The sequence below is a fragment of the Pleurodeles waltl genome, chromosome 7 (assembly GCF_031143425.1).
Source record: "Pleurodeles waltl isolate 20211129_DDA chromosome 7, aPleWal1.hap1.20221129, whole genome shotgun sequence".
NCBI classification, from domain to species: Eukaryota; Metazoa; Chordata; class Amphibia; order Caudata; family Salamandridae; genus Pleurodeles; species Pleurodeles waltl.
This window is the reverse complement of record NC_090446.1, coordinates 1137255262-1137270876: the sequence shown is the minus strand read 5'-3', so window position 1 is coordinate 1137270876 and position 15615 is coordinate 1137255262. Positions and strand designations below refer to the sequence as shown.

Below are 15615 nucleotides of genomic sequence, written 5' to 3'. Positions count from 1 at the left end.
TGGCACAAATATGTAATTCTGCATATGACCACTGGATTTCTGTATTAATTTGGTAGAGTGGATTTTATGTGTTCCCAAGTCTAAAACTTATCCATGTTGCTCAGTATACTTCTTCAATAAGGTCATTATACCCCTCATTGCAACCAGAGGTAGTCTCTATCTACCCAGTCAAACACTGCCATAAATTATGCAGTGTAATAACAACATTCACTGCCTTAAGCAATGAGCTTTTGCACAGTGCACGGCAGGCAGAAATGTCCAGTTATGGAACTCCTCTCTCCTGCAGATGCAGGCCAGGATATTAGCTGTTCTAGTAAAAAAACCTTTTTTAGGGCATCAAATAAAGCTATCCGTCTATAAGATCTGGGTTAGTCAATGGCTCACCTATAAGAATAGAAATAATATTTGAGCCATTGGATAAATAATCAATATGTATTTCTGATAGAGACTTCTGACTGCAGATTCCTCACCTTGTTTAATTTCCCCAGGCGTCAGACTGGATCCAAAAACATTCGTAGCAATTCCCTCACACATCAGTTGGTGGCGTATTGCAGGTCTGCGTTGGATCCATCCACCCTCAGATTTGACATGGGGCCCTTATTTGTATGCATCACCTCTGCGTTGACGTCAGTTCCTTTCTTTCAGGACCTGCTGACACAAATCAGGAGGTATTGAAATCCTGGCACTCCTGACTGAGATGTTCCTCTCAGTTCTTCAGTGTGCACATAATGTCACCCCCTACAACAAGAGGGTTTAAACCATTTTGTGACTGTCATTGATAAATGCATGTGACAGACACCTATCACATCTGGTCATTGTGCCTTGGCTCCAAACACAACTCTGCTTTGTGTCAATGCTGCACAATAATGAACAAAAAGCTCAGCAGCAACCGTGAGGCCAAACCAGCCATTGCCAAACATGGGAGGTTGAAAAGTGCTCATGGTGGAAGTTAAGGTGTGATGGTCCTCGCCGAAGTCGAGCATGTGGATGCTCTACAACGGCTGCTCCCATGACTAGTCAGCATCAAAGTCACAGGCCTCAGGTAGATCAAGGAAGTCCCACAAGAAGCATGAGAAATTGAAGCACAGGTCTCCTTCGTCCCACCACTTCCACCACTCGGAGTTGCGTCAACACCCCTGGAACCTCTAGGACGTGGAGTCATCCCACTCCTCCAGAATTGATCCTAATGATAGTCCTGCTTTGACCCAACTCCGAATGGACAACAATCCCAGAGCAGTTCCAACAGGTGAAGACAGCCATTGACCACATCTTCGGTGCCACACTAGATTCACTGGAGCACCTTCGGGTCCATGGATCAGAGATGGCCTACACACGGTCTGCTGTCGAAGGATGTCAACTGTGCCTCTTTACCTCACTTAGAGGCCAAGTTTGTCACCAGTTTCGGCTCTGGCGAATCCAACCCTGATGCCATGCAGTGCCCCATAGTCGGTGCTGGACACAGCACCACGTTTGGGGCCACAACTGATGCCTCGGGTACTTGTTCAGACTCCAGTCCCGACGTCACCCATGCCGGAAGTGGAGCCAACTGTATTGTTGGTTTCAGAGACCCATGTTCTTTTGCCGAGACCTGGAGAATGTGTCCACTCTGACCAGGCTGCGCACCACAGATTGATTTAGAAAATCTTGATAAATGAGAATTAAAACTAATACTATTGGGGCAATATTTTTGACGTTCTTCAGGATTCCATTGGTCCCCAGGCAATGGCCTCGCCTCACAAAATCCCATTATGGCTTCTGAAGATTCTGCGTCCTTCCCCACTGATTCGGAGGGGAGCTAATACACTTGACCTCATCTTGCCAATACGAGAAGTCAAAACTAACCTCCTAACACAGGTTCCTAATCACACAGAATCCACTCAGGAGCCTCTGCTCCCCCTTAATTAGGCTTTAACAGATGTGCTGGTGGGCACATGGCTAAAACCAGGATCGTTATTTCCGGCAACTTGACAGGTGGCGAGGGGGCATAGTCCGGCTCCTGCAGGTCCGGACTTCCTATTTCTAGCATCCTAAAGTGGAGAGCCTCATCATACAAACATTGACATGCCAGCTGAGCCACAATGCTTTCCCTACCATCCTGCCTCTCAGGAAACCAAAAAGGAAGGAGACATTCGATAAACAGATGCTCTCCTCAGCTAGGCTCACTCTCAGGTCTGCAAATACCACATGCATGCCTCCTGGGCTGATTGTCACACCTGATTGGGTAAAGTAGCGGACATCTTGCCAATAGTCTCAGATTATGTCCGTCAAACCTTGCAAAAGATGATCTTGGATGGACAAGATGGAGCTAAATATTCTATTACATGTGGTCTGGACAGTACCAACTGTCTGGTTGGGGCAGTCAGCATTCCCAGCGAGGTACTTTGGGGTTAAACCTGGATTCACTCCATGGACGTTTCAGCTGACAGTCATGCCCTTCGACTGCTCTAGGCTCTTCGGAGCTAAGGCAGACTCTGCCTTTAAAGGTTTTCAAGAGAGTAAGGCCACTTACCACTCTCTGGACTTCGCTCTACCAGCCCAGCAGCGTCCCTCTTGAGGCTTATGGTAGGGGCTACCACCAGAAGAAGAGACCGATATCCGCCTCTATAACAACAGGCCTCTCACACCTTCGAGGTTGAGCCCGGGGATTGGGCCGACAGCATCTTGGCTCCAAGGGGCAATGAGCTACCCAAACCCCAGGACCCCTCCCTCATGCAGCTGCCATAAAACTGCTTTAATTTTCCCTTGGCAGTGCAGACCCGACCAGTAGGAAGTTTTATCACAGTCCACCTCCCCAGCTGGAGGAGTGTTTCATTTAAATCAATGGATTCTCCAAATCATGCAAAATGTGTACTCCCTGCCTTTTCTGTATTACCCCCAGACATGCCACCTGCCCCCGACACCTTCTAGAGGACCGCATGCCCATACTCCATGGAGACGTTCAAGCTCTCTTGACTAAAGGAGCAATTGAGTGGGGTACCAACAGCAGTAATTGGGGTTTGTTGCTACTCCTGTTACTTTCTGGTGCAGAATAAAGATTAAGGACTCCGTCCCATTTTAGATCTTCACTCCCTGAAATACTTCCTACGGAATGTAAAGTTCAACATGCTGACTAATGCCTAAATTCTGTCTGCCCTGGATCCAGGAGATTGGATGGTAATGCTGGACTTGCAGGACACACACTTTAACATCCCTTTCTACAGACACCTGCAGTTTCAGGTAGACCAAGAGCACTTTCAGTTCACTATGCTCCCTTTTGGTCTTATCAGTACACCTCTGGGGTTCACAAAGATAATGGAGGTAGTTACAGCCAATCTGCACAGGATGGGAATAGCAGTCTTCCTATACCTCGACGACTGACTGCTGAAGGCAGACTCACCTCAGATGGTCATAAGTCACCTACAGACGATGCCCAACCTGCGGACCTCAATGGATTTTTCCATCAAAGTGCAGAAGTCACACCTTACTCTTTCACAACAGCTCCCTTTATTTTGAGCTATCATAGAGCATGACTGCATTGTTGCTGGGTTGAGGAGGACATCTTGGAGTGGTTACGATCAGAGGACTCTGGTCTCCATTGTAAGTTTGCCTCAACATCAACTTGTTGGAGTTTCGAGCAATCCGTTTGGCACTGAAAACATTCTTCCTGATCACCAATTTGGAACATGTGCAGGTGCTCACTGACAACACGTCCATCATGTGGTAATGCAACAAAGAAAGGTGAAGTGGGGTCCTTTGGCAGTAGGCTCTGAACCTCTGGAACTGGCTGAATTCTTGTGAAATCACCCTGATTACGCACCTGGTAGGATCTTTTAACGCCAGGGCGACAAACTCAGCCAGCAGTGCCCAGCAGATCACAAGTGGCAGTTACGCTCTGAGGTATCACAGGGCATCTTCCACAAATGGGGAGAACCCTGGTTCAATCTGGTTGCCACCGTAGAAAACGAGCACTGCTCAAATGTTTTCACTTTGGAGTTCCCAAGGCAGTCATCCTTCGGAGATGCTTTTTGCCTGAATTGAGGGTCGGAACTCCTGTGCGGTTTTCGCTACTCTGTCTCCTGCCAAGAGTGCTGAAAAAGATCAGGAAAGACTAGGCCCAAGTCATCTTAGCGGCTCAGGACTGGGCAAGGAGAGTGTGGTGTCCAGAACTTTTAGCCATGAACAAATGTCCCCCAATTCATTTGCCTCTTCAGTGGACCTCCTGCTGCAGCAAAAAGGCCAAGTCTTGCTCCTGAGCATGCACAATCTATACCTCTGTGCATGGAGATTAAGTTGCAACAGTTGATGGTTTTTTGACCTTCCCCTCAAATTGAATAGTGTCTTTCAGGCAGCCTGACATCCATCAACCAAATCTGTTTACTCAGGACAGTGGGAGAAGTTTGTTGTCTGTTGCACATCCCGACATACCCAGCCTCACATGAACAGTTATCAGATGTTCTCTTATTTTGTCTGTCTTTAACCCAGCAAGACCTTGCTGGGGCCACAGTCAAACATTAGCTTTTGCCCTTCCTAGGTTTACTGGCTCAGTCATCCATTTTCAAGTCACTCGTTGTGGTACGGTCTCTGGAGGGGCTACCAAAATGTTCCCTCACCATGCTTTGTGATGTCACAGAGGGACCTAAATCTGGGTCTCCCTTATCTAATGTGCACTCCATTTGAACCTATGTACAGTTGTACCTTATGTCTTTGACCATCGAGATAGTGTTCCTTATCGCAATAACCTATACCAAGCACATAAGTGAGCTACAAGCATTTTGTGTCCTACAACCATACGCTTAAGTTTTCCCAGACAAGCTGGTCCTCAGGACAAAGGCAGCTTTCATGCCGAAGTAGTCACACCTTATCATATAGGGCAAACCATTACTTTGACTACTTTCTGTATTCCACCTCATCCCTCTAAGCAGGAAGAACAGCTTCATGAACTTGATCCCAAAATGGCTCTTAGCATTTGCATCGATCAGACCAGAGATTACCAACAAGATGGCCATCTTTTTATTGGGTTCTCTGGAGCAAAAAAGGGCAAGTTGTTGCAAAGAAAACTAAATCCGAATGGATTGTGTTATGCATTAAGATCTGCTATGGGATAGCCAAGAAACATCCCCCAGAAGGCTTGCACACTTATTTCGCAAGAGCAAAGGCCGCTTCCACTGCTATGGGGCATGATGTGTGAGTCATGGACATATGCTAGGCTGCTACATGAGCAGCCCTCCTAATGTTCACCAAGCATTATTGCAGCCAAATGTAAAGGAGTGGGCCCTTCACCTGATCTCTTGTGCAGGAGTTCCTGGTTTGCCCTATTCTACAGACCCACCACCTTGGGGAATACTGTTTTGGTATCTATTCATAAAGTGAGAAATCTGCAGTAAGAAATCTCTATCAGAAGACTTAGGGCCTGATTTAGATTTCGGCTGATGGGTTACTCCATCACAACAGTGATGAATATCCTGGCCGACAAAATATAAATCCCATTGTTTCCTATGGGATGTATCTTTTGGCGTATGGGATATCCATCACCGTTGTGATGGAGTAACCCATCTGCCTAAATCTAAATCAAGGCCTAAGTTACTTACTTTATATAACTGCAGATTCATCACTGACCCACCCTCCTCCTCGTTCTCTGGAATGGACTCAGCTAGTCTAGTAATAAGGTTCCAATGTATTAAGTATCTACACTGCTGTATTCTGATTTCTATTGCTTTGTGTCCTTCGTGAGGATGAAGATCAGAAAAAAACGGATGTCAACACGAAGATAGCACATGGATATAAGGGTCCCAGTATTAAATCCGGGGCTAGGCGGATCCGAAGTGAATCTGCATGCCGCCATCTAAGACACACGAGGGCATTGTGTCAAACGTTCCCAGGTTCAGTTTTCCGCCTGGAGAAATTCACAAGGTGAGAAATCTGCATTTAGAGTCTCTACCAGAAAAGGTGTTACCGAAGGTAAGTCAGTTATTCATTTCGTATAGTGTTGGAAAATTGTGGCATCAAAACCCCAGACCACCACATTTCCCTTTTATTAACCTTAATGTCTTCTCTTGGTGGCTTTAACTGGATTATATCTCCTTTTTGTAGACTCTGTGCTTCTTTCACCTCACTTACTTGGTAGTTTTCTGATACTTCCTTCTGTCATTCCCCTCTTTTTATCTAAGGAACACCTGCTCATGCACCAGTACTACTGTATTTGGTGACAGTATTGCCTAGAACTCTTGTATTAGTTAAAGGTGTATTCTCTTGATTCTTAAATCCAGTCAGTGTTTTTTTCTGGCTGACAGAATGCATTGTGTTGCTCTGCGACTCTTATTTAATGATTCTCAGCCTTCGACCTATGGAGTTTCTTGTTGCTGTTGTGTAAGCCTCCTGTTAATTATTCATGGTGTGCTCCTGTTGGCTCATCTAATCTCAAAATGTGTGCTGTGATTTTTCATGCACATGAGTTACAGTAAGCTAAAATTTGATTCCATTGTGGTCAAAATCCTTTTAACTTGTCTTATGTTTGTTCTATTATATCTGCACTCAGACCCTCAGTGTAGCCCAACTTAATATTGTTTGATTAAAAAACACAAGGCTCTGATGATTGGGAGAAAGGCACCTATGAACAAACGCATCGAAATTGAATGTCTGGGCGAGTGTCCAGTTCCAGAAATGGAAGTCCCACTGAACCAAAGCCTATCTTTTCACTATCAAATCAATTCATTACCATCTTGAAATAAATCCTTCTGTTGTCAGAATCTCATGGTGGAATGGACACTCCTCCATCATTTCCTGTCAGCTTGGTGACTGCAGCAGCCTAAGTTAAGGAGTTTTAATGCCTTCTAATGTGTTTGCAACACATTCAGAACATGGCAGAAAGGATGATGTCTGGCTCAACACAGCCAGCAAATGACTCCAGCACTTACTAGGACATAACGGTTGCAGATGATACTGAGAATCATGTTGAAATGCTACAGCCATAAAGCTGCCTACAAAATTGATCTGTATTTTCTTACCCTTACTACAGTAACTGTGCTGATTATAATTTGTGCTCACCCCACTGTTTGCAATCCTTAGAATTAAAAGTTCAAACCAGAGACCTGTCCTTTCCTGTTTACTAGCAGCATCTTTAAACATGCTTCCTACATAGCTGGTCCACTATTTGTTTCCATCCAGATTTCACCTATACTGCATCCCTGTAAGAGTGCTCTGGAACCTTTGCACAGCTTCAGGAATCCCCTTGCATGCATGGTATACAAAACTGAATTATGTAATTTAAGTTATGAATATTATTGTAGTGCAATTTCACTAGAAGTGTAACAATGGAGACTCAGTATAGGCAATAAATTGGAAAAATGCTCGATCCAGGTTAGTGTAAGGTAATTAGTTCTACTGCATCTTTATGAAATGTATATCGGGGATACCTGTCATCTTGCTGTGATCATTTGAAAGTCCAAAATTGAACAGTATTAGTCATTGTGAGAGCATCCTTTCAGTGCTGAGGCATTGTTGTTTGAGGAATTGTGAGGCTTAGGATATTCAATTTCTCAAACTCATGTAAAAAATAGTTTTTTGGGTTTAGGGGGTGGAAACTTTCCTTACACAACACCCAGTATCCTTGTCAGGGTGAATCACAAAAGTCACAAAATCAGCCTTGGCTTTACCCTCTCGTAGCTTGGCATAGAAACAGTCAGGCTTAGCTTAAAGGCACTGTGGTAAGTATTTATGCAGTACACAAACAGTAATAAAGAGAAAACACAACACAGAAATAACCAAAACACATTAAATCTAATCAGTAGAGCTGGAGTTTAGATTTTTAAAAAAATGTTAAGTGTAAAATAGTGCCTAAAAGATCAAAGCGCCAACTGCAAGTATCTTTTTGCCCAAGATTGGGGCAAAAGCAGAAGTTATGGCCAACCACAATGAAACATGAATCAGATGCACAAGAAGGGTGGGGCCCAGCCTCAGCTTACATTCGGACTGAACATTTTCTAAGAAACTTTCCTGAGAATGTAAAGTTCACCTGTGCTCTGCCCTCTCTTAGCTTAGCACAGGAACAGTCAGGTGTAGCTTAAAGGCAGTGTGTTAAGTGTTTATGCAGTACACAAACAGTAATAAAGCAAAAACACAGCTCAAGAATAACCGGAAACCAATTTAGAAAAACATCGTAAATTCTAATAAATCAAATGGCACCAAACACATTAAATCCAATCAGTAGAGTCGAAGTTATGATTTTTTTAAAATGTTAAGTGAAAAACAGTTCCTAAAAGATCAAAGCGCCAACCGCGAATATCTAGTTGCCCAAGACTGGGGCAAAGTCAGAAGTTATCCCCAAGCACAATGCAGCGTGAATCAGATACACAAGGTGGATGGTGCCCAGTCTCGGCTTAACTTTGGACTTAAAAACATTTTTTAAGAAAAGTTTCCATGAAGGTAAAGTTCAGCGGACCAAGGCAGCTGCTGTTGTGTGAGTAGGAGATGCCATCAGGGAGCCACTAGACAAAGTTGCGATGAAGATTTCTACGTTCGAACTTTGTCACATTTTTGGAAGTTGAAGATCTCCACTTGGACGATGCTGCAGGCTATAGCTGATGAGGGCTCCACGTGTTTGGATAACCTTTCCGAGGGGACCCGCTGAACAGGATTTACTTCTGTGGAGAAGAATGTAGTGGGAGCTACTGTGAAGTTGGGCTGACCTGTGATGCACCTCAGGGGTTCCACGTGCAGGCTACTTTTTGGTTGAAAATTCCCCGTTCTAAGTATCAGATTTTGGCTAGAGGAACATCTTTAGCACCACTTCCAAAGGTCGAGACCGGATTTGGCACCTCTTGGAGGGTCAGAACTCGCTCCAGACAAAGGCCAGATGCAGGGTTCAAGGTCTCCGGACCTTGTTATATCGCTGTTGCTCACACATGAGGCCAGCCAACTGGCCTTTGGTTCACTCTGATAGTCCTGGGATCAAGCACCCAGGCAGTCCTCAAACTGCAGGACAGACATCTGTTTGTACAAGGCAAGCTTCAAAAAGCAGAGAAGCCCATTGGTAGGGTCATGGCAGTCCTTTAATGTACACAGCAGGTCTCAAGCAGCAGGGCAGTCTTCTGAAGTACAAGTCAGTCCTTCTGGGGGTCCTCTGATGGTCCAGGAGTGAACTGAAGAATTGGTCTGGGGTCCAATATCCAGACCTGGTGTCAGCCTTTGAATTGGGGAAAATGTCTAGCTGAATAATCTGCCTAGGCTCCAAGTGGTCTAGAGTGACAAAAGGCTGATGTCAAGTTTCTTTGTGATTATGCTGAAGGTAGTCCTTTGAAATTTAAGTGAGACAGAGAACAGCTCTACCCTATTCATCCTGGCAGAATAGCCAATCCTGCCAACACCTACTCCCCCTTTGTCTCACTGTCTGGAAGGAATGCATACATGCCAAATTGCCAACTATTCACAGTCATGTGACTCAGGACACAAGTTTTGGCCATCAAATGGGTAGCACAAGAAAATGGCAACTTTCTAAAAGTGGCATTTTCAGAGATATGACTTTACCTTTAAAGAAGATTTTAAATTACAATTCTGTTGGGACCAAACATGAAATTTCTACCTGTTCCCAATCCAAACTTAGCACTTATTAAATGTAAGAAGGTAACTCAATGTTATCGTACAGGAGAGGTAGGTCTTACAGTAGTGAAAATGACTTTAGGAGTTTTTCGCTACCAGAACATGAAAAACGTAAAAACACATGTCCTACTTTTTAAATGCAATGTACATTGTCCTGTAGGCTGTTTAGAGTTTATCTGAGGGGTGACACATTTGAATTAAAAAGGAGGTTTTTTGCTTGGTAAAAGGTTTATTTTGCCAGGTCTAAATGGCAGATTAAAACTGCACCATAGGCTGCAATGCAAGACCTGAGACATGTTTTAATGAGCTACTTTAGTGGGTTGCACAATAAGTGTGGCAGCCCGACTGGTAGCATTTAATTTACAGGCCCTAGGCACATGTAGTAAATTAAATGTATGAGTCAGTTTTTCTATTTTAGGTTAGAGCACACACACATTAGCACTGGTTAGCAGAGGTTAGGTGTACAGAGTCCTAATGCCAACAACAAGAATTTCAGAAAACAGGAATGTGAAGAATTTTTTTTTAGGGGTCACCCACTAGAGAGGACCCAGTCCCACACACAGCCTGGCCCCAGTAGCACAAAGTCAATCCTGTTAATCAGTTTTATCTTTGGCTATCATTTATTAGGGTAAAACCAACAGCAAGTATTTTTAATTTGGCTCTTTTACCTGCTGAATATTACATTTTTATGTGGCTGAAAGAAAAGTAGGATGTTTGAGGAACTAAAACGTATTATGCCTGCTTTTTTTTAGCAGGACTAAATGATTTGAGCATAAGATGACATTGCATTTAGTAAAGTGAACATAACTGGCATTGTGCCTCAATGAATACTAGGAGATTTGTGTTTGTTAACTTGTAGTGATTGCTCATCTTTAAGGCAAGGTTTCTGCAACACACTAAAGCAGTAAGGTTTATTGCAGTGAGTGTAAACTTTTGAGCTGGTACTCATGAACATTTCTTGCATGTTGTGAAGAAATGCATTTTTAAAATAATAGCTTTCTCTGAGTGCATTTAGATTCCTGTAGATAATACTAGACATTATGGATACGTCCCTGACTTATAAATTGTCACCCCCCCCTATTACTTTGGTCAGTTACTTGGTCAGTGATCTACCATTGTGAGCAAATCCATAGGTTTTCCCATTTCACAAGTGCAGGAGGTGTTATGTACACTGTCTTCTTTCTATCTTATGAAAACATTGATTTGATCATCTGACTACACATTTGCTAGGCTGATTCCATGAATTTTAGGACCCCGGAATTTTTCATATCGTTTCAATACAAATATGTCCCTGGATAGCTTTACTAACTCCCAGGTGTCATTTTCTGTTTATAGGTAATTAGGTTAATTTACTAACAATCATTTGATGCAGCATGTTTTCTTAGTTTCAGTCAACTTCTCCTGGTTCCAGTGTGAACCTAATAGGATTCCAGTTTTTGTACAGTACGTCTGTGGTGAAGAACTTGAAAGAGAACTGGAAATCTGAATGACCAACACCAAGGTGATGAGTTCTAATGAAGTCACCATAATATAGATGAGCGGTTGCTACATTCTACAGATCTCCAAAATGTTATGTGTAATTGCAAAACACACTATCACATGAGAGGGTATCCTAGCCCTGCCTGTGGTAGTTTGCTTAATTGAAAACACAGGTCTTCAGCTTCTTGTGGAATTCAAAAAGAGAGGAGGAGGCTCTGGTGTGTCTAAAAAATCAACATCATCCAAATTAGCTTCTGAACTTGATATAAAGTAATAGACTGGGTGTGTTGCTGCTGTACTTCTACTTCAGAATGATCTTTCAGCTTTTGTCTGTCCCATACAAGATTCCAAACCACCTGAATTTGTAAACAATTTTACCAATCCCAAATAACATAATTCTGTGGGGATTTTATGGACCCACCACTTAAAATGAATTCTTCCTTGGCACATATTCTTTTGTCCATGCTTTGGATACTGTACCCCTGCAGCTTTTGTGCCTTTAAACACATTTTTGTGACAGATATTTGTCATAGGCCAATATATATTGTCAGTGACATTGCAGATCAAAGGTAAACACTTGCTGTGCTTCATCTTTCCCCTTTGTGTCTACTGATATCTACCCATATGGTCTTTTTAGTTTGAATCCATTCATATCATCAGTGAAAGCCTCCTTGCTGACTGGACTAAATAAAAGTGTGGACAAGGAGGATTCGGTTTGCTTCATGTGACATGCAGTTGTCAACTTCTACTTCTGTATAAGTGAGGTTTAGATCATGAGTCTGCACCTTTTTTTAAGTACAGAAAATAAAGATCACTGTTTCTTTGATGTAGTCTTAAGAAATGATTAATCAATGACTCAGTACCTTTACAATTAGTGTGAATTCTTAACAGTAATCAAAGCAGTCAAACTGCAGACAATAGCCATATATTCAACAGTAGTTGTGTAACCTTTAATTTGTCATAACATTGCTCAATGATCGCACAGTGCAGAAAGCAGCATTGAGAGAAGCAAGAAAAAAGCAAAACTTTTTTCAAAATTGCATAGCTGACTGAGATGGCGCATAATTTACATTTGATGGTTGGATGAGGACAGCAGGCATGGAGTTTAGGCACAGAAAGCCATAATCTAAAATGTCAGCCAACATTTTCCTTTCTCTGTTCTCTGTCAACTGTAGCTGATGTGAGCAGCCAAACTACCTTACTGTTTTTGGCTATGCACCTATAAAATGGTAGTTATAGAGATAAGTTTCCCTTTCTTGCTTTTGTGCACATTAACTACAACTGTACAAATGTGACCACTATTCTCTATGTTCAGACATTATAAGGCAAACATTACCAAAGATACAGTTGCCCAGTGCAATTGGACTGTCACGCCACATACTAATCTCCCAGTTACAGCTTACTCTGAATCAGCATGCAATTCACAATGAGCACATCTGAGAGAACTCACTAATGACCAGAGCACAATGTGATTATTGCACCACTTTTAACTAAGTCAGTAAATAAAATCTCAGTACCATTGAGTTTGGTAACAATAAACAATTGTTCCTGAGTACCAATATGCCCAAGCAGTGAATGTGATTTTTATAGATACACGTTCTATTACATTATGAATGCTTAATCTGCAACATCATAGTTCTGTGTGAGTATACCCTGATCTCATAGCTGTCTTCGCATGCAAGTTGTGACATTAAGGTTGTCTGTGCAGGTCCCACATGTGTATACTTTAATAATGGCAGAAAGAACGCTCTGTGACACTGAAAGCGTGTATACGTATCTCTATTTTGTTGTATATATATATATGTATTGAAGAGCAGTAGCATTTCTACAAGAAATGATGTTAGTAAACATAGTGTTAATAATAACAAAGTTGGCTTCATTGTGCAACCCGTTTTCTTTTTGTGTATACCCTGACTGCACCTTCTTTCTTGGGAACATTGACGGCACACCTTCTCAACGGTAGACTGGATCAGAGGAGTGGTTCCATCTGACAAAGCAGCATCTTCAGCCCATGATCAAGGTGAGACCCTCCCCCAACAAATGTATTGACGGATCTATTACTAGAGAAAAAATATGTAAAATGACATTGTCTTGTATATGGCCTTAGCCTTGAAATCAACCTTAGCCTCATAAGATACATTATAAGAGCGAGTGCGAATGCAGCCTGGTTTGAAAACCAGGTTATTTATATATTAAAAGACAAATTTAAATGGTTATTTTGAGTCTTTCTGGACAACAAGGAAATAAGGACAAAGAAATGTGTATGTGGCTGGCAAAGGTTACCAGTGGTAGGTTGATCCCATTATTGGTAGCTGATTTTGTTCAATGCGACAGGTCTCGCAGAAGAAGTATTCACATTTTATATAGAGAAGCACAGATTCCCTTTGGTGTTCAAGGGGGTTCTTGTTGAATTCAAGGGATCCACACACAAAAGGTATTTCACAATGCAGTGCCAAGAAGACAAGGTTTGACATATGCACTGAGAAAAACAAGGCATTAAGTAGAATGTCCATTGGGTATTAGAGGTTGTGTGTTGACTTCTTTAGCTTGCAGCTTAAAGGACAGTATTGAGACAAATAAGTCTTCTTTTATCAGTTTTGCTTTAATTATTATAAACATGTGTGAGACCAAGGTTTATACCACTCTGGATCTAGCTAGCAGGTAACTCAAGTAGTTTTACATGGCCTGTGAACACCATTGATGTTGGTGATAACTTCTGTTAAAGGGCTCCATTTTAAGAGGATGGTGTTTGTCATAGATAGTGTATACCCTACAAGGAATGCCATGTTCAAAATTCAAAGGATTTGCACAGCTGCATATTTACCTACAAGATGCAGAAGAGCGCTTGGCTGAAATCTTAAAATAAGAAAAATAAATGCACTTAAGGAGAAATGGATTACTTTGAGCACACTGTGTGAGATCAAACGTATGGGAGTAAAAAACTGGGATTGTGGGGCATAGCCATATGTACTCGGATAATGGCTTGAAGCCACTTAGGTCTGTCTCAGCTACTTCTTTTCTGTTGTTTCCTTTTTCCCCCTCTCTTTTTATTTTGGCCCTTTGCAAGTCACCTGGCAGCAAATATGCTGTGCAACTTGCTATTTATGAAAACACCCAGAAATTGTCCCTGGGTGTTATTTCGGTCCAGTAGCCACCTTAAGAAGCAATTTGAAGAGTAATCCTTAATGATGCTTTAGACTACTACGCATCATGGTATGAGAATTGCTGAAGAACCAACCCAGCAACTACCATGACTGAAAAAAGAAATGAAGGTAGAGGCTGGGGAAGCAAACAGAGCTGCACTCAGGGAGACACTCCATCAGTGAAACAGCAACCTACAGATGCACTATGCATGGTAGTTTCCAGCTGGCAGTGTGATGTGTTAAGTAGATGCACAACATTTCTCCATGCAAGTCATCCATGAAGAAGCATAGAGTTCTAAACATGAATTATTTACATCCTTCCCCTTGCTGCAAGTGAATTAGTATAAGTGATGCCTCCACAGGCAACATAATGAGGAAGTCGTTAGGGTTAAAGGAATCTTTGATGCCTGGTGCACATCCTTAAAACGCACAGCAGAAGTAGCTCCTGTTGAGGATATTCATGGTAGGTCCAAAATAGCAAAACATATGACAAGAAGTGATGAACTAGTTTGAAGTTGCTTCTTGACTGCTGGGTGTCTGAATTTAAGGCCAAGGGGCCAAAAGAGGGTGTCACTGGCTCACTTGGAAACAAATGTGATTCCTTTGCAGGCATCAGAGAGAAAATGTGAGGATGTTCAACTAAGTGGTGCTCTATCTTTTGTTCAGATGCATAACAAAGTTGAGTGCCAACAGAATTCTGTAAGTTTGGCTAATTTCAGAATCTTAAGGCTGCCAAATGCTGGGCAGGAGTAAGACCATTGCCAACCTTCCTAATCTAGACAATGGGTTCTGAAATTAGAATGTTGTGGTAACTAGTTGAGAAAGCCTTTGGACTGCTGGGAAGAGATAAGAGAACCAATTCAAAGGTTTGTCACCTGATTCGATAATGGGAGAACAGAGCAATCTGAAGCACGAATAGAATTAAGAGGTTATCGGATTCACTCGTTCCAATCCTTGTTTAGCTTCACCAGAATAGATGTCAACTGGTCTCTGCCTTTATGAATTGTGTGACAAATGCATGTCTTTTCCTTCTCTCTACCTACACAAAAAGGCTAATTATGATAGTGTTTTTTTAATAAATAAAGCGTAGTCTACAAGGTTTATGGCTACTTTATGGCTGTTGACTTCTAATTTCACTGTTGCAGGAGTGAGTTGAAACATACAAACCAAAAAGACATTTACAGAAGTTCCTTGAGGAAGCACCAAAATCACCGAATAGGAAACAGTCAAGCTGATTTTTAGGCTGAACAAAGTATTATGCGAAATGTCTGGTAACACTTGGATTGCCATCTAGAGCCAGTGCACCTGTTGCTTAGGAATGAAAGATGAAGGTGCATTTTGATGAAATCAAGAATAGATTTATTAAGTCATCATTTGTCTCATTCTGATGAATGAGTTTTGGAAAAGGAATGAAAGTAAG

At 42.2% G+C, this 15615-nt stretch overlaps 1 protein-coding gene across 5 annotated transcripts in view; it reads left to right on the top strand.

Annotated features, from left to right (window-relative positions):
* UNC13D (unc-13 homolog D) overlaps positions 1-15615 on the top strand; it is an 876342-nt gene that overhangs the window by 490281 nt on the left and 370446 nt on the right. For all 5 annotated transcript variants that reach the window (XM_069200183.1, XM_069200186.1, XM_069200185.1 and 2 more), the window contains exon 17: positions 13016-13072. In XM_069200183.1, coding sequence (XP_069056284.1) covers positions 13016-13072 — 57 coding nt within the window. The remainder of the gene's footprint in view (positions 1-13015; positions 13073-15615) is intronic.